We start from the raw sequence: 24,971 nt of genomic DNA, 5'->3' as shown, positions 1-24,971 counted from the left end.
GAGAGGAGCTCTGTTCTCCTGCTCAGACACAAAAACTGAGCTGTGGGCCTCACTGCTGCATCACCACAACTGACAGGCTCTTTAATATCCTTTCAAACTGAAACATTGACCCAGCTAAATCCTGTTTGACTCGTATGTGAGGACACGAGTGCAGGTTATTGGTCCCGGATCCACAAATCTGCTCCACACTCAGGCTTAACATGCATATAACAGGCTTATACATCTGTGTGGCTGCAAGTGTCTCTGGGATGTAATTTTGCCATCTGTTCCCCCTAACCATTGAATATGTAGCCATAGATGTCCAGATGACCTCCCTCCATTTCAAACGATGGTCATCTAGTCCAGAAAAGCAGTTCGTATCGAGTTTGTGTCATTGCTAAGCGCTGAGCTTAAAAGCTGAGTGTTCAAAGGAAGGATACTTTGGTTAACTAATAACAAGCTGCTAGCACATTTTGTTTTTTAGCGTTCTTTAACAGACGCCGAAACATGAACCATAGCCAGCTCCTCTGAAATACTCAAATAAATGCCTCTCAATGTCTTCTACCCATTTGTCACATAACATGTTACATATTTATTTTCATGCTTTGCAGTGCAGAAGTATGCTACATATAATTTGTATTTGAAGTGACTTACTAAAATGTTATTGCACGAATAGTCTTTTGTTAAAGCAAAAACACCAATACACCTTTTCAGGTTCATATATGTACACTGGTAATGTTGTGCTGACCCGAGACTGTGGGATTGATCTTGAGCAGCTTGCAATGATGACAGGTGAAGTATCCATTAGCAACGTCTGGCAGATGGGTACTAAGTAGGGCTGCACGATTAATCGTTAGAAAATCGCGATCTCGATTCATACTTATGTGCGATCTCATTTCCAAATGACAACGATTTAAAAAAAGAAAAGAAAAGAAAAGACGACGACGTCCCGGCATTTTGATCCAGGATGTAATCTGCATGAAAACAAGCGCTCACTCTTCCTGCTCAACAAACGACAAGGGCGGAGCCTTATACCACGTGATACAGAAGCTGTGCCGTGTGATGCTAACATTAGCAGGGGAAAAACAACGGAGAGCACGTCAGGGATGACGAGAAAGTGACAGGAGAAAATCCGTCCCGGTCAACCACCCAAACATCAATAACGGGAACCTTATACAGCGCTTCCCTATACCCGTCGAACTCCCGCAGGCACAAAGAAATTACGGAGGCTATCACTTATCACCTGACCAAAGATATGGCTCCCATCAACACTGTGCAAAACGAGGGATTTAGGAAAATGATCAACACCCTAGACAAACGCTACACGGTGCCGTCCCGCAACTATTTTTCTATTGTTGCACTACCTGCTCTATACACGCAGTGTCGAGCAACGGTGGAGACGGAATTTCAAGCAGTACAACATTTTGCGGCAACAACAAAACGTGAGACATTTGTTGTTTTTATGTTTATTTATTGTTTTTATGTTCAGTCTCAACTGTTACGAAGTTGATGTGCAGTTAATAAGCGCAATAAATATTTATACTGGAAAAGAAAATCGTGAGAGAATCGTGATCTCAATTCTAAGCCAAAAAATCGTGATTCTCATTTTATGCGAAATCGTGTAGCCCTAGTACTAAGGTCAACTAATCTCAGGCGATTGAATCAACAACCAGTTCCACTTAAAAAAAATAAAGTAATGACATTGACTGACAAATGACAGGGTGATAAATACAGGTTATCTAACCACAGTCTTACCTCAGCAATCAGTCGGTCGCTACTATACATTCCATACAGACGCTACCATGCAGTCCCTCTACCACTTTTTAAATTACAATATTCTAATAGGTTATAATGGATTTTTACTCCAGTGATGCCAGATACTGTTGTTGTTTTTGCTCGTAATCATGAACAGTTTCCCTTCCAGAAAAACAACAAGTTATGCTACACGTGAATAAATTTGAATGACATTACACTCGAGGGAACTAGATCAGAATATTATAATAAGATATTCAGACATGCATATTTAAATGACATTGCATTGTATATGGGGGTGCTTTGCTGTTTCCCTTTATTGTGTAGAAAAGATCAAATGGGAAGGATGTGATTTATACTTTTTAAGAACAGGGCTGGAGAACTGTGTTGGAAGTTTTCTGTGCAGAAAAATGTAATTTGATGCTACAACAGCAAGGAAAAGAACAAATGTGCTGAGCACAGTGACAAAGGGTTTAAGGAGAGTGCTTTAACTGTTTGTGAGGTCCTAAAGGGAGACTTTAGAGGACAGTGAGTTTGAACGTATTAACCAGAAGCTGCGTGTGGGTGGAGTTGTTTTGCTGTTTTCCTGTTTGTGATGCAGAGGATGAAACGAATGCTACAGAACAAGCTTCAGAAACAGAGTGACCTTGCGAATCTGCTGTTGAGCCTCTTTTCTCTCTCTCCCTCCCTCTCCCTGTAGATCACAGTATTGACTTTGTGGCGATGGATGTGGCGGTGAATGCCGTTGCTGGAGCGCTGAAGGCTTTCTTTGCTGACCTGCCCGATCCGCTGATCCCCTACAGCCTGCACCCAGAGCTGGTGGAGGCCGCAAGTAAGAATGAACACACACCCGAGTCATGAACTGCAATTTTGTAAGCCCTGATAGCAAAAACACCCAGACAGACACATTAAAAACTTGGTGCAACTTCTAAGTTAAAGGAATTGTTAAACACGTAGGAAATGATGTAATTATGTTAAACAGAGTCAAAACAGTGAATGGAGGGTTAGGTTCACTGGGCGGCAGCATGCTGGAATATTCCTTTACCCGCTTACAACTCAAATGTGATACATTAGAGTAAAATGACACCATAGCTTCAAAATAAACAAGAAGCACTATACCTACACCCCTAAAAAGTTTGATCAGCATTGCTTCAAACTTTTGAGTTATTGTGCTATTGCGAATAACATAAAGTCGTACCACGATAAAGGCACATGCATGCAGCTAAAAAATGAAGAAGTTAAGAGGAGACTGGAGAAACACCCTTTAACCATGTAATGAGTGTTGATGTTGCATAGTTTTCCCACCAGAGGCCTGCAGAATTAAATTGCCAAATATCAGTATCGGCCTTAACAGTCCTCAGTCCAATCAGTCAGGCTCTACTTTTAACCTCTTGTCTGCTGTAGCAGCTGGCCTTAATGCTGCAGAAGTTTAGTTGTTTCCACATGCTCAGAGCTTTGAGTCACATCATTCACTTTTAAGAGGCTTTTTCAGGCCTAGGATGCTGTCAGACATCCTGCGTATGTGTGTGTGTGTCGCTTGTGTGTCTATAATGCTGAAACCATCAGGCTGACTCCAGCAGATTAGCGAGCCAAAATTAAACACAAGGAGAACTGTAAAAAGTCTCATAGACTGACAGAAGAAGAAATCTGGAGGGTGGTGCTGGTTTTTCTTCTCTAGAAAATGACTCGTATAGAGCAGGAACCAGGGCTTCTGGTCAGCATCTCTCATGGGAAACTTCAGAATTTATATACAAATTAATGACCAGGAAAATAACTGATAGTTGGTAAAGGAATCGTTTAAATCAGCTCTTCTTCTCTGACTTTCTCTTTCTATCTTTTTGCTCCTTACGTGACTAAGGTCTAGTTTGAGGTGCCTCTTTCCTGTCTGTTTCTTTAAACTTGGAGCAGTTAAACACGACAGTACGTTTCCATCAGGAGGGTAACCAACTTGTCGAGCAGGTTTGACACCAGTGTACTTATCCTGGAGCCTGAATCAGGCTTTTGTTGTTGCTGGTTTCAGGTCATGTTGAATAGATGTGATAACAGAGTGAATCAAGACACATGGAAAAGTTTCAAACATTGTAATCAGAGAAGGAAAAAAGAGACTGTGAACATAAACAATGGCATACAATACATATACCTGTAAATAAGCACTTAGCCTTTGCAGTTTTGCCTGGATCAGCTTCAAACTGCTGCACTAATTTCTCATGTAATGGAAACTGTGTTAGTTTTTCTAGTCAGTTCTAAAGTTGATTTTGGCTTTCTGCCTTTTCTGTTCAGCATATTTTTAATAATCCTTTTATTTATTTTCATTCCGTGACAACAATAACAACGACAATAGCTTCCTGTAGCAGCAGCAGGGTCTTTTCCCGATGGGGATCATCAAAGCTTCGCCTAAACACATGTGCACACTGAGCTTTATCGCCTTATTGAACCAAATACATTGTGAGATGCTGTCAGGCTGATATATATTTAATAAAAGCTGGAGTCGGTCGTTATATCGGTCCCGTGGTGTACTGTGTCGAGCTGTGACTGCATTCATTTAACGACCTTTAACCTCTTCCAGCCATTAGAGGGTCAAAGGCTCCCGTTGGCTCCTCGTTAGGATGATTGATGGCGTGCAGGATGAATAAATCTGTGCATTGGTACACGTTGGCCTTTACGTTTGTGTCTACAAATATAAATGGTGTCCTGCTGGTCCTGGAATGTCTGGAATATCCTGGAGAATATTCCAGATAGGACAGGCAGGGGTTTTGTTGAAGCGGCCTTGTTATGACAATCCAAAGGTAGAAGCTCTTATTTCACATCTGCTCTTTAAATATTTAATAAGTAAGTGGAGCGTTTCAGCTCCATTGAGCATTCGCCGGCAGGAAAGTGATGCTTTCCCTGGAGAGGCTGTGGAATACTGAAGAATTTAACAGACAAATTACCTTCTAGGAATATAGCAGGATCTTTCTTGTTACTTGGTAATGTTTTGTTTTTTGTTTTTTCCCCGATCAAATTTAACATTTAACTAAACCAAATAAGGGTCTGATGCTAAATCCGATTACTTTTTTTTGTTTTTAAAGTCACACTTTCCCAGACTGTTCTCTTTTAACGACGCAGTCAAGAATCCAAAGATATGCATCATGTGGCGAACAAACACACTGTGTCTTTCCAATTAGGAATTTTGTGGGAAAGGGCAAAGAAGCGGGGCATCCTGAAGCCTAATGTTTAAGGCATACAGATGTTCTGTGTAGTTGTGTGTTCCAGCTGAGGACCTGTGCTATACGTCATCCCCTTTTCTCTTCCTCCCATCTACCCAAATGATTTATCAACATTTCCTCCTGCTGTGCAGAAAGGGAAGTTCATTTGTATCCAGAGTTCTCAGGTTCTTCCTCTTTGGCATCCTATCAAAGAGTTTTTAGAAAATCACCATCATCCTAATGAAACATTTTTTCACAAGTCCCTTTAATTGCAGTTTAATTTACTCAATAATAATACACACTTTTGTCTGACACATTGTCAGAAAAACAGAAGATAAGCTTATTGCCTTACACTTTACGGTAATGATGCCTGATGATGAGTACAGTCGTACTCCAAAGACATGTTGTGATCCAAGGGAAGCCTTACAGCCTCACTAACATACACCCCTCAGGCTTCATACAGCACAGCCCTCGCAGTCTTATCAGTCTCTAAACTGTCATACGTTCTCAACTGATTGGTCTTATACTTGGTTATATAATAGCAATAATAATTTGTCTCTGTTTCTTTGAATTGCCATTGTTAATGACATGTCTTTGCAGACGAATCAGTTTGGCAGCTCTGTGGCGTGAACTTATCAGGTATCAGACAAATTGCTGATATTTGATTTCCTAATAGCAAATGAATCCGTAGATGCTTGTGCAGCTAATCAGTCTACTGTGACTGATCTTTTCAACTTTGCTGAAGTCTGAAAGTCAAAAAATGAGGCGGAATCAGAAGAAGGAATTGATCGATACTGTGGAAAGCTCAAGAAATTCTTTCAAAAAGGAGGCTGTGGTTTGAAATCGCTTAAATTGCACATTGATCTAATAAATAACTGTGTGGTCCCTGCTGCATCTGATGATAAGCTTCTGTGACAGCTATGGTTAGTCATCAAACCTGTCTGGGTAATGAGACATAACATCTTGCAACAAATAATAGTTCAAGCAGGTGACAGTGAGGAATTATTGAACACATGGGAGGGAAACTGCTGCTGCCGAGTGTGTTTCTGCCCAGCTCTGTGCCTCAGTTATGATTACTGGGTCTTTAATCAGATGCTGTGTTTCTTTTTTGTCTCCCCTGAAATCTGAAAAGTTGAGAACAAATGTTTGTTTTCCTAATCTGCAAAGGCTGATCTGTTTTGTCTTAACCAGTGCACAGTCAGACCTTATACAGGGAAGGCTAGTTTTATTTCTGCCCACAAGGTTTAGTGTTGTTGTGTGTGTGGTTGCGTGTGTATTGTTTGTGCACAGCGTGGGAGCTGCTTTTGGCAGCGTTTCAGCCTTTTGTTTTCCATGGAGTATAATTTCCTTTCCCAAGAGAGACCGTGTAAAATGTAAAACGCTCTGTGTCTTTTCTCTCTCTCTCTCTCTCTCTCTCTCTCTGTGTGTGTGTGTGTGTGTGTGTGTGTGTGTGTGTGTGTGTGTGTGTGTGTGTGTGTGTGTGTGTGTGTGTGTGTGTGTGTGTGTGTGTGTTAGAAATCATGGACTACATGGAGCGTCTGCAGGCACTGCGGGAGATTGTGAAAAAGTTTCCTCCCGTCAACTACCAGGTCTTCAAATACATCATCACACACCTCAACAGGTAAAAATGAAAGGCAACACACACACACGCGTGCACAGAGTACATTCCCTCTTGTGTGTTTCTTTATCCATGTTTTTTTTAAGTGAAATGCTTGCAGGCTTCAAAGTCAAAATGGCCGTATACCTGTGGTGACAGTGAACGCATCGCTTAAACTTGAAAAGAGCCGCTTGCAGATATCATTTTAACTTCCTTTGAGTTGAGACCACAGCTGTACTTTGTAACTGCTGCAGCGACTGAATGCTAATTATTTCTTCGCAAATGTCTACATAGTTTGCAGATACAGAATGAGTATAAATCACTCTGAAACATCAAGCAAAGTCTGATTTTGTGCCAAATATCGATCATGACTGACAGGACATGGTCGGAGATGACATCTAGTGAACGGCAGCGCTACAGTTAATGGATAAAACACAGGAGTGAAATGTTTGTCTTCTTCTCTGGTTCTGTGTTAGTTTAGTTGACATCCAGGGATCATTACTTAATTTGTTAGCTTTCACTGATAGAGACAGCAGCAACATTTCTTTCAGAGCTTTGAGGTTCATTGGTCGTCATGCAAGAGGATTTTTGTATTTTTAGAGCTTCTTTACGGTTTGGTGTTTGTGGGCAAGACTTAAAAAAAAAATAGAAGCCAAAACACAAGTTTCAAAGGGTCAGAGTCATATGAGAGGACCTGAACACATTTGAATTAAACAGCAGTGTTATCCTGTGAGATAAGTAAAGAGGGAAAATGTCCGACATGAAATGAAATTCTAAACAACACCCATGACTAATATAAGAGGCGGACAAGGTGACCTAACATTAAGCGAGACATGAGATGAGAGACTATTACAGCCTGTAGCTGCAACACAGGGTGATGGTGAACAGACACAGACTGCCGAGCAGCTTTAAGAGGGACGGTTTTTCTACCAGGTGCTAAAATGAAGTCACTCTGAAGCTGGGCAACGGCATGCAAATCCCAAAAATTAAGTTGGGGAGGACACAAGTTGTGATGAATTGACAGTTTCTGCGACACAGATGGTTGAAAATTAAAAAAAGAGAAAATAAAGAACATGAAATTCACACAACATGAAGCAAAAGCTGCAAATAAGACATTAAACTAGGAATGCATCGATAAGTGCAGACATTCCTCATGCTGATCGATGTCGTCACTCCATCACAGAATGTGGCTTTTATCCATGTCTCCAGCACCGTTCGCTGCACAGCACTAGTAAACCAGCAAATAATATCGTGAAGTTTAAAGGAACACTTCAGCTTAATGGAACAGCAGCTGTCAAAGTTTGAAACACACTAAGAAAGAAGTCGTTCTCTTAATAAGCACCGAGCTCCACTGACAAAAGCAGTCCCTCAGAAAAGTGGGTTTTTGCATTCGATTCTGTTCACAGCTGTACATTTCTCTGCTCCTGTGCCATTCGGGGCTCCTGTCAGCTTGGGCGCACGCCTGCTGCCATTTGCTGAAGATAGCACACTGACAGTGAGCGTGTACCTCACGTAACCGCACTTCAAAGGAACCAGACTATCCCCTAAATGAGTGAAAAGCTGTGAAACGGCATAAATCATGTTAGAACGGTCTTACTAAATTTACTGAATATTGCAATAGCTCCTCACTAAGTAACTGAATACATTTAAATGTGATATAAGAGTCCCACATTGTTCCCACTTTATAGAGAATATAGCGAGGTATGTGTTAATATCATGGAGTGCTAAAATCCCAATGCATGGTTTTTGGTTCGTTTGCACACAGTAACCAAGCAGAGTATGACAACTTTAAGACAAACCGTTCTGCTTTTCCTTCTTTCCCGTCATCTATATGCTGTTTCAAACAAGCTCCACCCACTTATTGTTTAAACTTTCTGTTTATGAGCAGCAGTCAGTCAGAAGGAAGTTGGCTATTTAATTAATAAGGATTATTTTGAACTGTGAATCATGCTAAGCCACTCCAGAGTCCACGAATAAAAATATGGAGCCTGAAATGAACATCACGAGTCCACTTTAACTGACAAACCTTTATCTGCTTTCTTATGTTTTTAGCAGTTAAAGAATAAATAAAAAGTCAAGGTATTTTTCATTTCCTTACGTGCTGTCACCTTAGACCACCTGTTTTCTGGAGCTGTTGTTTCCAGTGTTGATTTAACTTTGAACCTTTTTATTTCCCCGCAGAGTGAGCCAGCATAGCAAAACAACCCTGATGACAGCCGACAATCTGTCCATCTGCTTCTGGCCCACGCTCATGCGGCCCGACTTCGAGAACAAGGACACGCTGTCGACCACCAAGCTGAACCAGGCCGTCATCGAGTCCTTCATTGTACAGAGCGACTACTTCTTCCACGGCGGCGAGGTGGCCGAGAGCTCCAGCAGCGAAGGGACACCGCCCCCGCACTGCCACAACATGGTGGAGGCCCTGCTGCCGCTGCAGCTGCCGCCCCCCCTGCAGCCACAGCAGATCCAGCACACCCTGCCCCCTGACCCGCTCATATAAGAGCCAGAGGAGCATGCTGGGAAGTGAAGTGGAGGGTGGTTGTTTGCCCGCGCTGCCAGCCGCTTACGGCCGACAATTGCAGGTCATCCTCTGCTCTACAAATAGCTGGCGGGCTCATAAAAATGGAAAATAAAACAACCTGGTTGCTGATTTTTGGGGGATTCATCAGCTGCTGTTTGTCATCGACTTGGAGGTGAATGAGCTTTGGGGGTTTAGAGGCGCATCGACCATTTGTTGGATCAAACCTAATCTGTGAGACCTGCTCATCCTGTGAGGAAAATCCTGGATTAGAGAATTACAATCGCACGTCACCTTTTGGAACTAATTTTTGTATCTGACTGCCCCCCTTCATGATACAGAAGCTGAAAACCGCGAATGAACCGCTTTGATTTGGCACATAGTGACAACACTAATCGTTCCACAGGGTCAGACACAGACTCTTGGGATCCCAGGACACACTCCTACCTTTAACCCAGACTGAATAGCACATTGGGGGCCAGAAGTCCCTATTAAGCACCGCCCTCCTCATCCCCGCTCCGAGATAAGAGAAAAGGGAAGTTGAATCCCTGCGACTGCAACTCAAATGTGAAATTATCTGATACGGACTGATTGGCGGACTCATTAGCTGACTTGACCGGCTACCTGACTAACACACATGCTGACTGTGAGGATTTCAGTCTTCCTGCAGGTTTCAGCACAGGAAAACATTTCTTCTTCTTTTGTTTGACCTTTGTTCATAAGAAGGAAGGAGGGATCAACAAGACACTAAAGGTCAAACACACTCATGGGCGCGAGATGAAGTCAAAGCCTTGTAGAAGAGCTTTTCAGTTTCAGTGAGGTGGCAGATGGGTGCGCTCTCACTTTTAAATCCTAAATGACAAAAAAAAGAGAGAAAAAAAACAAAGAACCCCCTTCCCGCTACATGAACTTTGACCCTCGTCAAGGACAGCACATGCACGATTTGTGTCAAAAGTCCACATGCCAATTTCATGTCTGTTTGCTTAGCTCTTTTTTTCTTTCCATTCTTTTCATTTTTTTAAAAACAAAAATATTTTTTGTAACGTCAGATATCGACCCAGCTTGTGTGTTTGTGTGTGATGATGCTGATGATGTGTGTGATGGTGTATCTGTGTGAACTGACCTGTGGTTTGTATCGCAGCCACTTTGTACCTTCCCATCATGGGGAAGGAGGGGATTCAGAAGGGAAAAAGGAACGGAGAATGTGGACTTTTGGATTTGTGATGCTCCATGTGAGCGAGTCGTCACACTAACTGTTCCTGAGTGTCTCCATAGAGCCTCGAACTGTTAATGCACCGCCTCTCAATCGGAAGGGACGGCAACCCCTCGACGATGGCACATGAATAAGGAAACCACTACGTTGCGATGCATTCTGGACCTGTTTGGTTCAAGGAGGCGTCTTCCATGTTGGGCTTACTTCCTAGAGGATGCTTTACATCTTTTCATTTCCATTTTTTTTTCATTCTCCCGTTTCTGTTGGTTTATTGAAATCAAAAGTTTGCATGTCTCTGTTTTTGCCACTTAGTGAAAAAAAAAAAAGAGCTTTAACGTTAAAAAAAAAGAAGAAAGAAATGAAACTAAATGAGCTCCTGTTCAGATTTGCATTGTTTTATCTGAATCTCTTTGGGTTAACGGGAACGTTTCAGAAAACATTTTCGGGTTTTTTTGGCATTTGTTCTTTTTCCGCCGTGCAAGAAATCAACACTTAATATCATATTTTTGGTTATATAGTTTTCCCTAAATAGAGGAAAGAAGTATATATAAGTATATATAAATATATAAAAAAATATCAGCAGCAGAAGTTGCTGATTTAGTGAACTACCACGGGGTACTGGACTATAATCTGTCAGAAGCTATAATCATATTTCTTTGTGGTTTGGGTGGTGTGTGAGTGTGAATGAGAGAGTGAGCGTGTGTGTTTACACAGGGGATGGGAGTGGGTTTGATAACAGATGGTTAGTTTTGAACTCCTCTTTGACCTGTCCAACACACACACAAATAAAAATCTCATTGCTTTCTTTGTCTGCGGCACACTGAGGGAGACGGAGGCACATAAATGAAGCCTCTCGTGCTGAACATAAAGCCCCGTAGAGGATATCTAACTCCTTATTTCTGGTCTTCTGTCCATCTGGATCCAAGTTCTCCTGTCTGCTGTGTAATAATCATTTTTAAGCTTTTCCATGAGCTGAAACGTACAAGTTGGTAACAATTTGGAATAAAATTCTCATGAAGCGAACAATTACATTTTAAAGGTATATATTGCACTTTTTGTAATTAAAATATGCCAATAAAATAATGCTATATACTACATAATAGTTACAGTATTTAATAAATAACTATTTTTGTAGTCGGGGGGACTAAATCTGAATGCATCCATTACTGTTGATGTGTTAGAAACAATAAAGATAATAGCCACACTTTTAATCTGCACATGCCAGCAAAAGTCAGAAATATATGTGTGCAGGTCATTTCAATTTTTATAGAATATAGTTGTGTCTTATAAACAGTAAGTGAATATTAATTTGGTTTATTTGGAAATTTAATTGGCACCAAAAACAACATCTTTCCAGGTCGTGTCCTAAATCAGCCCCTAAAATGCTTCTGTATTCTGTAATTATAAAGTCTATATTAATGGTACTCTCAATTAGTTTATGTATTTATACGAAATAATATGTAAATATTTGTTTTGAGTGTGTTTAAAAAGCTAGCCAGATGTGTTATTTGTGGTCGCTGTCTGTGAGGATGACAGATACAGGTTCAAGGCAGGTTAAACTTCCTGCTAATGGTGCAGCACGTGGATTCAGATGGACAGAAACACATTTTAGGCAGCAGAAATGACCTCGGTTTAAAAGCAGCAGCCAAAAACTGTCAGTGAGCTTGACGAGCAGACACAGAGTGAATGTCGGTGTAGGTACTGAACTGAAAATGTCTATTTTTAAAGGGTTTTACTGTGGTGAACCTGAGACTTCCACTAAAATGTCCTGCTCGCGTGCAGCTGCTGTGCTCCTCATCATTTTTAATTCACTTTAATAAACTTTTTCTCTTTTTTTCCCCTTTTTGAAGAACCTTTTAAAAAGTACTTTCATTTATAATTTAACCCACTTTTATGAACTTCCTCTCTGCACTTTCTGCTGCCTTCTCCAGCGCTACAGCCAAGCATTATCCCTCAGTGAATGTCAGCATTGAGAGACGAGTCAGTGATATAATGTAGTTTTGTCCTGTTTTGGACGCCCGTCTCCTTCTGTGTCCTCGTTGCACTCTTTTCAGACCTCATAATGGCTCACTGCTTTGTAAAGCAAGTCTTGTTATTTTTTTTAGTCGGTGCTCAAAAAACTGGTCTGTTAGACATTAAAAATGTCATGTTTTTAATTGTGGACAATTATGCAATTAACAGAACCAACTTAGATGATTGGTTTCGCATATGACCTTGAGATAAAACAAGTTTTACTGAGGGGAAAGGAATGGAGCCAAACACCTGTCTAACCTCACATCACAGGTCTGATTGAGAGGGCACTTTGAAGGAGACCTGCATCTATAATGGGGCAAATATTTTCTTCTGAGATGTGAGCGATGAGGTCAAAGCTGTGCTAAAGGAAGAAAATATTCAGAGCGGAAGCCAAACCCTACTTTACAGATTTTATGATTTTGGACAGAGGAGGATTTTGAAGGGCACATTGAAGCAAGTGAATAAGTGAGGCTGGAAGAGAGTGTGAGAGTGTTTTTCCTGGGGGGCAGGGCTGAGGGAGGGTGGGGTTCAGCTGCTAGATGATATAAGACTAAGTTCGTCTGTAGTTTTCCATCAATCAATCGACTCTTCTTTTAATTTACCTTTTTCTTCCCCCAATAAGATCTGCCTTTATCCAATCACACCGGTGTACAAACCAACTGACTTTTAACATCCGCTGTATTATAGTAAATAAAAATGATTTTCAGAAATGGAAAAACTCTAAAAGATCTTTTTTTTTCTTTGTTTGCTCTCCATAATGTTTCCAAATAAAGATTCTTTTTTCCAAAGTTGTCAATCTTTGTTTATATTTCTGTATATTTTTATAGTCTTATAATAAAAACCAAAACGTGACATGTAAGTGTTTTAATAAGGTTTCTTATCGTAGGAGTCGAAGCAGAAACGAAATCGGTGCTGGCATTTCCAGCACCTTTTAAATTTTTTTTTTTTTTTTTAATAAGACAACGGCTTAAATGAAGTACAAGTAAATTAACCCTGTACTTCATAAAGTGTGTTTGTGTATTCATTTGCATTGTGACTGGTCACAACCATGCTCTTATTCTGTGATGGTGTTCTGGTGAAGGTGTTTTAAATTTGTTATTTTTGCTAATTAGCAGCGGTGCAACGTAATGACTAAATTCCTCCTCACAATTTAAGCGGTGGGTTAAATTACAAAAAAGATCTTTTACAAAAAGTAGATATTTATTCTGTAATTCCATAACAAACTGTAGCTTAGCTTCAGCATGACTTATATGTAGGAAAAAATGATAGTGAAAGAATTAGCTGATAGCAGTGATAAATGTTGAGCTTTTATCATTAATAATTGATTAAAAAAGTTCTTATGGAATATAGAAATCAAATTATTGAAGTGTAATTTGAGTAGAATACTTTTCGTATTTTTGTTAACGTTTTTTTTCCTTTCGGGCTTCATGCTAAGCTAGGCTAAACCTACACTGACCTATCTCACAGATAAATATATAAGCTTTGAATAAACCTGTCAACTACAATGAAGCTAATGCAGCTGAACTCCCTTGTTACAGTACTTGTCAGATTAGGGTTATCTATAGTAAATGTGATGTCCCTTTAAGTAAAACAAGCAATTAAACATTAAACTTGGGGTTCCCAGGTAAACCATAAACACAGCAGATGTGACAAAAGAGGCATCTGTACTCAAGATGTTCAGAAAAAAACAAACAAAGGCCTAAAGAATTGAATACAATTGTATCAGAATGGTTTAACTAACGACTAACCATTACTGGACCATCAAATAATAATAAAAATAATAGTGTGTCTGAAGGCTGAGGGCTTTGTGTACTTTATGTTTTGCTGATATATATATTTTTTTGTATATTCAGTAGAAATTTTGAATTCAGGTCCTTGACATGATGTTTTAACAGGAATATATACTAGTACTTAAGCAATTAATTATTCTCCAACCTCTTAAGCATTAGTCCAAAACCGTCCCTCCAAACAATGTTCTTATTAGGCTGCAGGGTTACCCTTATTTACTCTTAGATTATCAAACAAAATCTGAACGTTGTACTTGACAAAGTTGGAACTTTTTATGAGACATCCTGGTTTGGAATTGAGTGAAAGGAACTTTCTTGAAATCTAATGGAGTTAAAGTAAAAAGTAGCATAAAATGAAAGCACATATAAAGTTATTTTATTTTCAACTTTAATTTATATATTTTATCTTATTCTTCCCAGTTAAATTTACCCTTCATTCTAATTTGTGTTGTACAGTTATTTCATTTTTAACCTTAATTTATATTTTATTCCTTCCTAGTTAAATTTACCCTTTTTAATTTTTCATATTTATTTCCTATCTTATTCATAGCCTTTTCCTTTTTTGTTTTCTTTAGGTCACGAGCAGTTGTCCAAGCATTTCACTACATATCGTACTGTGTATGACTGTGTACGTGACAAATAAAAATTTGAATTTGAATTTGAATTTAAAATTGTTACAGTGCTTAAATATGCCTTTAATCATTCCTTTTTTTTTGTTTGTTTTGTTTGGTCTTCTTCATTTTTTTTTTTTTTTAAATTTTCCAACATCAGTGATAAAACTCATGATATTTATTAGGTCACAAAAATGAAATTCGTTTTACCGGTTACAACTCTTGCTTCCACCAACAGAATGTAAAGTGCTCCATCTGGTGGTATAAACCTTTACACATCAGCATCTTCCCTTACTGAAAACACATGCACATAAAAAAATCATGTAAAACCTCAATAACGATCAGCATCGTGCCTTAAATATCAGCAGCTATGCTTACTGACAAACAGAACACGACTTAATGAATTGACTTAAGTGTGTCAATTATCATGACGAATAAATTATGGATCATATTTCTTTCTTTTATACTCAGTTTAAAGTCACAGGAAATTGGATTATTTTTTGTCATTAAAAATAAAATTATATCAGTTGTTCCATTAATTCATTACATCAATGTTGAGTGCTTGATTTGCTGCAGCTATTAATCATATGATTAATACTGACTTATAATAATTAGTGTTACAATAAGGGCAAAAAAAAAAAAACCCGTTACTTCAGAGGCACTTTGGTTATGCCTAATAAATCATGATTAGCATAACATTTAAATATAAGGCAGTTTATTTGCCATACTATTAACCACTAAGCTTATTTAGATCTTTTTTTTAACGTTATGTCAGCATGAATCCACCCACAACCCCATCGCGTCTCTCTATAGGAGGCCCTCTGGTGGCCGCGGGATGTTCTGCAAGTGCTAGGGTCGCTTATTAGCTTCATATATAAACTAGCTTAAAGGCTCTGTAAATTATCTATATATGATTTTTTAAATATACATTTTTGTAAGCATAGCGAAGATACAAGTTTCCAGCACTTTACATTTAATTTCTGTTCAAGAAAAAAGACGAAGAAGAGGAAGAAGAAACAGCCACTTGACCAACATCTGAAGTAAATGTAAACATTTTGAATGCAAGTGTCAGAGGCTAGTAATAGTGGACACACACGAGCAGTTCATGTAAGATTTTTGTAGTTAATATTGTTCCCTTTGGAAGTTTCTTCATACACACAGGAGTTTGTTTGTTGATTTCTAGCAGTAAACGAACAGGTGAATTAAGAGAAAAAACTGCACATGCAGCCACTGAAAGAAATGAAATGCGCCGTGAATAACTGATGTAAAGCGGCCTTTTGTCTCCAGTTTCCTACCTGAACTTACCTTCTTGGCAGCAGATGGTGCTGTGGTGTCAAAGACGGCAGACAAAGTCTGTTGTTGTCTGTTTGGGCATTTTAAATCACACAATTTCCCAGATGTTAGTGCTTGGTGGATCAAACTCTGACAGTGCTTTTCTGTGTTCATGTTTCCATCAGTTTTAGTTGATGGAATCACCAAAATAGAATCAACCACCCCCCGTGGTTTGGAGCTGAGATGCAAGTAGCTACAGCCATCTGTAAAACACAGTAGCACTGTTTCCTGTTTCTGTAGAAGATTACTTTCAGATCCTGTTCATCTGCTGTAAATCATTTTCTAGAACGGCTACTTCTTCTTTTGTCCTCTGCTTGTTCAGTCTCTTCAAAACATTGTACACCATGACAAGACATGCCACGTTTTTGGCAGATTAATCTTTGGGAATCACCCTGGTGGTGCAAAAACATTATGCCTGTCAAACAAACAATTATCTAAAAAATAGTCAGGTGCAAGAACGAGACTGACAATGAGTGAAAAAGCAGCCAGTGTCCAAAGACAAACTTTAAAAGACCTTCAGTAGCCTGGATAACTGCTGACAAGAAAATCTGGCTTTTTGGAAGAAAAATATAAAAAAATACTGTGTTTTGCACAGTATAGTGATTTCCTTACAGCAATCGGTAAAAAGTATTTGTCAGCAGATATAGTGGCTCTCTTTCCATCCTGGAGTTAACAAAAAATTGCACTATTGATTTTGAAAAAAATGTATTTATTTGAGGTTTTTCAACGTGTTTGTTACTATCTGGTGAATTATTTTTGTGATTTTCTTGCATGATATGCTTAGTATTGCAGTAATATATATTGCGAATATACTTTGCGATTTTTTAACCAATTTTTCTGCTTCAAGTTATGTCCGCAAAGTTAAACTTTGTAATCTTTTGTTTCATCCGATAAGATAAACGGATCTTATCGGATCACTTGAACCTGCAAAAAATGTTGTAATAAGATGGCGTTAGTCTGTCATCGGTCCTAGTCAGACTGATGGCAACATCATATCAACACCTGCATTTATAAATGACACAGCAATTATTTGCAAACCTTCAACAATCTCTGAGTGATTGCAGTCGGTCCAGATCAGACTGTAACTGTTTGCAGAAAGGCTAACTCTGATTAGGAGAGTGTGCAACATCCTCAAGCTCATTTAGTCCCCGCAAGTTGCAATAGGTGACAGAATGTGATCAAAATTTCAGTCACCATGTAGCCACCAATTTTCTGTAAATGCAGTGACATTGCTGTCCTCATTTCCCTCGTCTGACTGAGCCATTAGCTTGCTCTGAAAAAGGAGGTAGCTGGTTGGTTGGTTGTTTTTTTGGTTGAGCCAATTAAATGTAAATTTCCTCAGCTAAAATTACCTCAGGATGGTGGTGCATGAGATGAGCCCTCTTGTCCATAGTATTCCCAGAATACTTATATTTGTTTTAAAAAATATTGATATACGGTGCCTGTTTCAATACATTATCACCCATCAATAACTGTTACTAGTGGTTTATATGTTGTATAAATGCTTACATTTAGGATTTGAATGCAGTTTAAAAGAGTCTAATGCAAAGACTACAACCTAAAGAAACACACAAAATACACACAATTTAAGCTTGTTGCTGCATGTTGGCAGTATTATCAGACAATGAAACTACACCTCTTCTTCAAACTTGTGCTTTGAGCTGCTATTATGCATATGCAGTAATGTACTGTGTATTAACCAGGCATTTAGTTAATACACACACACACACACACACACACACACACACACACACACACACACACACACACACACACACACACACATTAAGCCCCTTTTATCTCTCACTCCATGTAAATATACTTTCTATCTATTTCCCTATGTGTTTAAAATTGTAATGCATTTCTTGAAATAACTTTTAATATATAAAAATTTATGTGAGACTTTTTCTTTTTCTTATTAAATTTCATAATTTATTTATTTATTTATACTTTATTTATCCCCAAAGTTGGGACATGTTTGTGTTACAGAGCTTTTGCTTTGTGAGAAACCTGTGTAACATAGAATTTGGTGTTAGGGAATGTGCTGTACTGTGCTGGCTTCCCTCATCTTCCTCTGCACTTCCAGGATTGTCCAGTGGGGGGCGTTGAGGACTTCCTGTGCTCCCTATGTGTCCTCTGGCATCAGAGGAAAAAAAGAAAAGAGAGAGAGCAGCTGCTTCTCACAACCCAGCCTTTGCGCTGTCATCCTCCCCCCTCCTTTCTCTTCTCCCTCAGGAAGGGGAGCACCACACCCTGTCAGCCAATCAGAACTCAGCTCCACCCTCTCCATCACATCATCTCAGTTTCCAAGGTAACAGGGCGACCCCTCTCTCTCTCTCTTTCACTCCCTCTCTGTTTCCAAACTGAAAGGTGCCGCATCATCATCATCATCCCTCCCATCCGTCCTTTCACCCCACCGTCCCATACTGAGCTGGTGGCTAGTTTAGCTTTAGCCTCTCCTGTGTTAGCATCATCTCTGTCTCTCGCTCGCTCGCTCTCTTTCTGCAGTGGGATTGCCACAACATCAACGGCACCTCCCTTCTCCTCACTCTGCATCCTCTAACGGAAAAGCAGAGAAGGAAGAAATGAGATGGACTAAAGGATGAACAGAGATGTGGTATGTACTGCTAAACCTGCTCTCTGTTGCTCTGAGTACCCTTTCTTCTGTTTTGACTACATGAAAGGGTGTGTGTGTGTGTGTCACTGTAATCCTTCCTGGAATGCTGATTTAATAAGTTGTGTGACGCTCTCGCACCCAAACTGATGCAAATGAAAGAAAGAGAGAGAAAAGGAAATGGATAGAGGGAGACAGAAGCAGAGGGAGGTGACTCCCAATCTCTGCCTCTCTCTCTCTATCTTAGCTTTTGTTATGGAGGCCTGTTCTGCAGAAGCTCGCTCTGCCTGCTGCATACAGAAAGAGGGCAACACCTCTCCTTTCTGTTCCCAGTCTGCTCCCCTGCTTCTCTTACTGCTCTCTTTCACCTCATATCAAAATCTGGTTTGCTACCTTGGCAGTTTTAGGACCTGGTGCCTGCTTTTGATGTTTTTGAACACTCAGAATGTTTTTAGGTTCTTAATGCAAAATGGGGCTCAAACAAAGTTCTCATTCACTTCCACTTAACCCAGTCTAACAAACATTTAAGCATAGTCGGGTTTCCTGTCTCTTGTTTGGTCTGTCTCCCTGTGCTGTGTTTGAAAATGAAGAGTTCATTATTCACATGTTTGATCACTATAGTTTGCACAGTATCTCATTGCAAGACAGCAAAGTGCTGTGCATACAAAAGGCTTTAATTCCTGCAACAGAAATGTAACATTGTCCTTTTCAGGGGAAGAATACAGGACAGTTTTTTTGCTGAAAGGAGCACAATGTAAGCAGATTTGTAGTACTGACAGTTTCTCAAAGTGATGGAAGTACAGTGCTTTAAAAAAAGTGTTTGTCTCCTTCCTGATGACGGATCAAAAAAACTTCAGACAACCTTTAGTTTTAAAATGTTGATTTTATTTATTAAGGGAAAAAGTAATTGCTCCCTTTGTTAAATCAAGGGATGGATTAAGTGTGATTAACCACATTTGTTTTGGAAAGCTGAGGTTAATAATCAGTAGCCACACCCAGGCCTGATTACTGCCATACCTGTTTAATAAATTATCTCATAAAGCATCATTCCACGATCTAAAGAAACTCAACAGCAGATTAGAAACAAAGTCACTGACACCTGTCAGTCTGGAAAGGGTTACAGAGAACCCAGCGAGAGCCATTATTCACAAATGGAGAACTTTTTCTAAGAGCGTCTCAACATATCACCGAGGAGGTCATAGAAGAATCCAGAACAACATCTAAACAACTGCAGACCTCACTTGTCTTAGTTATGGTCAGCAGTCATGATCCAACAGGAAAAACGATACTGAGCCAAATGATATCCACTGCCGACCAAAGCCAACACAGTCTCAAAGGCTGGTCCCACATTTGCCAAAAAACATCTTGATGATCCCCAAGACTTTTGGAAAATATTGGCGAGAAAAGAAAAGTTGAACTGTTTGGAAAGTTCGAGTCCCGTTACATCTGGCTTATAACTTATAAAGCATTTCATCAAAAGAAGATCATACTCACAGTCAGGCATGGTGGTGGTAGTGTGATAGTGTGAGGCTGCTTTGCTTCTTCACGACCTGGTTAATGTGTCGTAATTCAGGGAATCATCAATCTTCTCACTAAAACATCAAGTCCTTACTACATGCTTGGAAGCCCAAGGACACTTGGTTTATGTAGCAGCACACTGAGCTGAAACACTCAAGCAAGGCCTCCTCTGAATGGCTCAAAGTGTAATGTTTTGGAGTGGCTTAATCAAAATCTAGACTTAAATCTGGTTGAGATGCAGATAGGTGATAGGTGTGCATTGCTTTTTTCCCCTTAATAAATTCACTCATGATTTAAAATATGCTCTTTGCATTTATCCAATTTATCTTTGTCTATTATTACATTTATTTTTCATCCTATGAAACGTTTAAGTGTGACAAATATGCAATAAATAAGAAACCAGGAAGGACGACAATAGTTTTTTACAGCATAGTTTTATAGAAATTGTTGGATGCAAAACAAAAAGTGTGCATTTCTTCTTTTTCTTTCTTCTGCTATCAGTTTAACTTGATAGGAGGGACATATCTTCACATTAACCAAATATATAGTGTTTATTTGGAGCATTTATTCGCCATTAGTTACAGCACAGGGTGAATTCCAGTCCTGTGCTTAGAGTTTAGATTTCAAACATTATTTTCCATGTATTCAGATTTTATTGTGGATTCTCTGATGAACAGGGTTCAGATAGATATCCCATATTGGTCTATATTCTGACAAAGAGTGTTGTTCTTTTCCATTTTTCCTCACATCAGTTCAGTTATGCTTAATTGCGTCTGCTTTTTTGTCGTTTTTTAACTGTGTTTAAGTCTGAAGTTGTTGTAGTTGTAGACGCAGACCGTAGACCGTACGATTTCCCGTGTGCCCGTCATTAGCATTGTTTCCTATTGGTTAGCTGTATAGTGTTCGTGGTCAGTACAATCCAGATCACTGCCTTTGTTTTCCACTCCACAGGATATGATGTAACTATCTCTTGAGCTGTAAAACTGGACTGAGAGAGAGAAACAGAGATGCACAGAAGCATAGACATCAGAAGAAAGGTGATGGAGGGTGAAGTGGGTGTAGGTCGCTCTTGTTAAAGATGGTTTATAGGATTAACTCCAGGCTTAAACAAAGAAGAGAGGGAAGAGAAGAAATATGACTCCTTTGCTTTCTTAAGGACTAATCCTGAACTAGCTTTAATCTTATGGGGTGATGATGAGACTCAGAAACAGTAACCTTAAGAGTTTATGTTGGTCACATAGTGACTTAGAGCTGGGTAGAAAGCAAAAGTCTCATTATCATGTTAAACTGGCCTCTAATAATAAGTTTAAACCCGATAATGTCTTTTTACTACAGGTCAGGTTAAGTACTGGGACTTAATTTAAATGAAAACAAATGAATATCACTAGTAGATGCAAAGAAAGAGGACAGTTTTATCTTGGTGCAGTGAGGTTTTCAGCCTCCGTGTGACTTTGATAATAGCAGTAAGACTCTGATTGTCACTGGAGACATGTTTTATTTTTCACAAACAGCATTAGGCACATTAGAAATACACTGTGGACCAGGTTTGCTTTACCAGTGTTGATAACCAAGATGGATGGAACTGGATTCCTCATTTGGCACATATTGAATTTGCAGAAATGTTCTATGCAAAAGAAGAGCACTTATAGGAACAGATAGAATCGCTGTTTGCACAGTTTTGCTCTGTTTGCTTTGAAGTGCTGCACTTTAGATATATAATGCAAGAATATCAGAGTATTGAGACTGCAACGAAGGATGTTTTTTCTAAAAGCAGGTGCTTACCAGGATAATTGACTAAAAATACAGACTTGGAGTAGTCCAAGGAGTCATCTGTGTCTGTGAACTAATGAACACATACGCAATCGAAGCAGTAAAATATAACATTGCACAACAATAATGCATAAAAACATTGATAATTCAAAGTGTTTCATTTGTGCTTCATATAAAAAGATTAAGAGGTTGTTACTCTACTGTTGTAGCACATCTCTAGCATTGCACCAATCCTGAAAAACGGTAGTTAAAAATGAAGTAGTTATCGTCACCATCTGGTCTGCTTCTTTCTCCTGGAGGTCGGCTGCTGCTGTTTCAGACAGCATCAGCTACTCTGATGAAAGCACCTCCCCCATGTTGACTTAGAAACTTGACCGGGTGTTATTTCAGCCAATTAAATAGCATGAAGGCTTGGCTTTGGACACACTAGGAAGCCTGCCGCTCTGTGTCTTACTGTGCTGGTTACGACAGGATGATTGGCATTAATGCAGGAGACTCACTCCACACATCTTTGTTAGCACCAGCTCTCAGACTCCAGACATCAGAGGACCAGACTCTCCCGGAGTCACCTTTAATTAGCCAGCAGCCATCGCCTTGACCTGAATTGATTTTTGGTAAAGTTCATTTTCAAGGCATTTAACAAAACAAATCTGGACAAAGCTTTAGGGATAACATGCATAAACCTTTATAGAAGCAGTCTGCGCGTAAAGATAACTTTTCTGCATGAATGTCTGTTCAGATTTTACTTGGTTAGTCATGTACAAGGTTTCAAAGACAAATAAAGGTTAAATAATGTCATAAAGCATTTTCTTTTTAACCAACTTCATGAACCATTTTTGCAGTTTCGCCCCATTTTATCGATCAGGAATGTTTGGTTCATCTGTAGCTTTTGTGTGCCTCGCACTAATCCTGTAATAATGATGTTGTTATCAGGCTGCTATGAGGATAACAGATCTGTTGCAGAAATCCTTAACGTCTGTCAAAAGACAGCTCTTTATGACTGGCTCGGTCTGATTTATGTGAAATGCTGTTTATGATGGGTTTGTGGTGTGACATCTATTCTTGAGCAAATGGTCTTATTTACTGTATTTTGGAGCAGTTGGCACAAGACTTTATGACCATTATTACCTTATTATGAAAGATCTTTACAGACGGGTTGTGTTAGCAGGTGTGCTGCAGTTTACAGCTGCTAAAACATGTCAGAAACCAGGAGTCATTCTTTAATTGCTGATGTGGTGAACTGCATGCTGGTTGGTTTGTCAGCTCCCTTTCCTCGCAGTTTCTCTCTGCAGAGCTGATGCACTACAGCCCCAGCAGGGAGAGAACAGTAAAGATAGAGGCTGGTGAGCTGCTGGCATTACGATGATCGAGCAGGAATCCTTTTTCACTGCACTGTAATAGTTTAGTCAGATGGTCATTCCTACATGTTTTTTGCTTTGTCCTTAGGAGCACTATAGTGCTTCCTTAAAAGTGGCTCTAAGAAGGACGCTTAAACCATTCAAGCTGTGATATGGTAATAAAGCTTTATAAAAGCTCAAAGAGAAAGAGAGAGACCAGAAGGTCTCCCTGCCCTTCTTTATAACACAATAGTGCTGTGTGTGTGTCTGTGGCACACACCACCCCCACATGTTTAACTAGAACAAACCAGCCATAGTGTATGTGTGTCTGAGGTTGGAGTGGCTATCACATGATCTGGGTTAGGGTTAAGGTTTATTCTGCTTCTGTTTCCACAAAAGCAGAATGTAGGAACACTTGAATGTTGGATGTTAGCTCTGTGCTCATAGGTGAAGCAGTTCATATGTATTAATTTCAAGTGCTGTTGGTTCTGAATATAAGATGAACCCATTTATTGTACAATACCCAATTGTTTTTGAGAAAAAAATACAAATTTCCTGGAGATCAGAAATGTATGCTGAAAAAAAGCACTGTGCTACCAACACTTCCCACTTACATAAACTGCTCAACCTTGGAAACCCATGAAGCTCCTGATAAACAGTTTTTGTGCTGATGTTAATGTCAGGGGAGGAGCATTACTTCATTTATCCTCTGCCTTTTTGTGGCGTTCCAAAGACATGTTGCAGAAAGGCTGTATAATGCAGTGTTAACAATCATAGCATGGTTGAAGGGTGTTTCTTCCAATACTTCTTTATGGTTATAATTTTTATTTAGGAGCCAATGAATGCATTTGTGGATACAGTTTGGATAAACCCGTACATGAATTACCAATACAGAATTGTATTTGTAGCACAGAAACCGAAAAAGAAGGGCCTCATATAGAATGAGTTTCACCGTTTTCATTTCGCTATAAAACATCCTTACAGATGTTGAATTTATAACTTGATGTTATGTGCTCTGGATGACGAAATCAAAGGTTTTTGCAGTTTTACGCTGACAAAAATTATCCTTAAATTGTACTAATTACTCCACAAAGTGTAGAATTCCTTCCCAACTTTATTTCCAAGACACTTTTTTTTGACATTCATTTATGCTGCTAAATATCATAACTAGTTGTGAGAGGCGTTTACAGACACACAAGTGAAGAGAGTGTTCTGAGAAGGTGGAACAAGTACTATGAGGAGCAGATTGATGAATGAAAATGAGAGAGTGAGAAGAAAGGCGTGAGGGGAAAGTGAGGGCAACTATGAAGAGGATGAAGAGCGGAAAGGTGGTTGGTCTACATGACAAACCTGTATAGAGATGTCTACTAGAGGGGGCAGTGGATTTTTTTTATCCAGACTGTTTAACATGATCTTGGAGAGTGAAAGGACATCTGAGGAATGGAGAACTGTAGTGGTACTGGTTTTCAGTAACGAGGGAGCTGTAGTAACTACAGAGGGATAAACCTGATGAGACATGTAGAGAAAGTAAGAAGAGAGGTGATGATCAACAAGCAGCGGTATGACTACATGCTGAGAAAATGCACTCCAGGTGAGAGCCTTTCTTCGACAGTGTTGATGGAGAAGCATAAAGAGGGTCAGAGGAGTTCCACATTGTCTTTTTGGATCTAGAGAAGGCAAAGTGGGTACCAGAAGAGGAACTGTGGTAATACCTGGGTATGAGGAAGTTAGGAGTGGCAGAGAAG

The 24,971-nt window shown here is 39.5% G+C and overlaps 2 protein-coding genes across 3 annotated transcripts in view; both read left to right on the top strand.

Moving 5' to 3' along the window:
• arhgap5 (Rho GTPase activating protein 5) overlaps window positions 1-13,053 on the top strand; it is a 55,073-nt gene extending 42,020 nt beyond the window's left edge. For both annotated transcript variants that reach the window (XM_085390661.1, XM_085390660.1), the window contains exons 5-7: window positions 2,432-2,563; window positions 6,432-6,537; window positions 8,695-13,053. In XM_085390661.1, the coding sequence (XP_085246787.1) occupies window positions 2,432-2,563; window positions 6,432-6,537; window positions 8,695-9,013 (557 nt within the window). In that variant the 3' untranslated portion in view covers window positions 9,014-13,053. The remainder of the gene's footprint in view (window positions 1-2,431; window positions 2,564-6,431; window positions 6,538-8,694) is intronic.
• Window positions 13,054-18,395: 5,342 nt separating this feature from the next.
• akap6 (A kinase (PRKA) anchor protein 6) overlaps window positions 18,396-24,971 on the top strand; it is a 232,711-nt gene continuing 226,135 nt past the window's right edge. Inside the window, exon 1 of the mRNA XM_085391037.1 lies at window positions 18,396-18,604. The gene's annotated coding sequence lies outside the window, so the exon portion shown is untranslated. The remainder of the gene's footprint in view (window positions 18,605-24,971) is intronic.

The sequence above is a fragment of the Rhamphochromis longiceps genome, linkage group LG19 (genome assembly GCF_057381845.1).
Source record: "Rhamphochromis longiceps isolate RC_006_pf linkage group LG19, R_longiceps_female_GT1.1, whole genome shotgun sequence".
Lineage (NCBI taxonomy): Eukaryota > Metazoa > Chordata > Actinopteri > Cichliformes > Cichlidae > Rhamphochromis > Rhamphochromis longiceps.
Note: the sequence above shows the minus strand (reverse complement) of the source record. Positions and strands in the feature narration are given on the sequence as shown.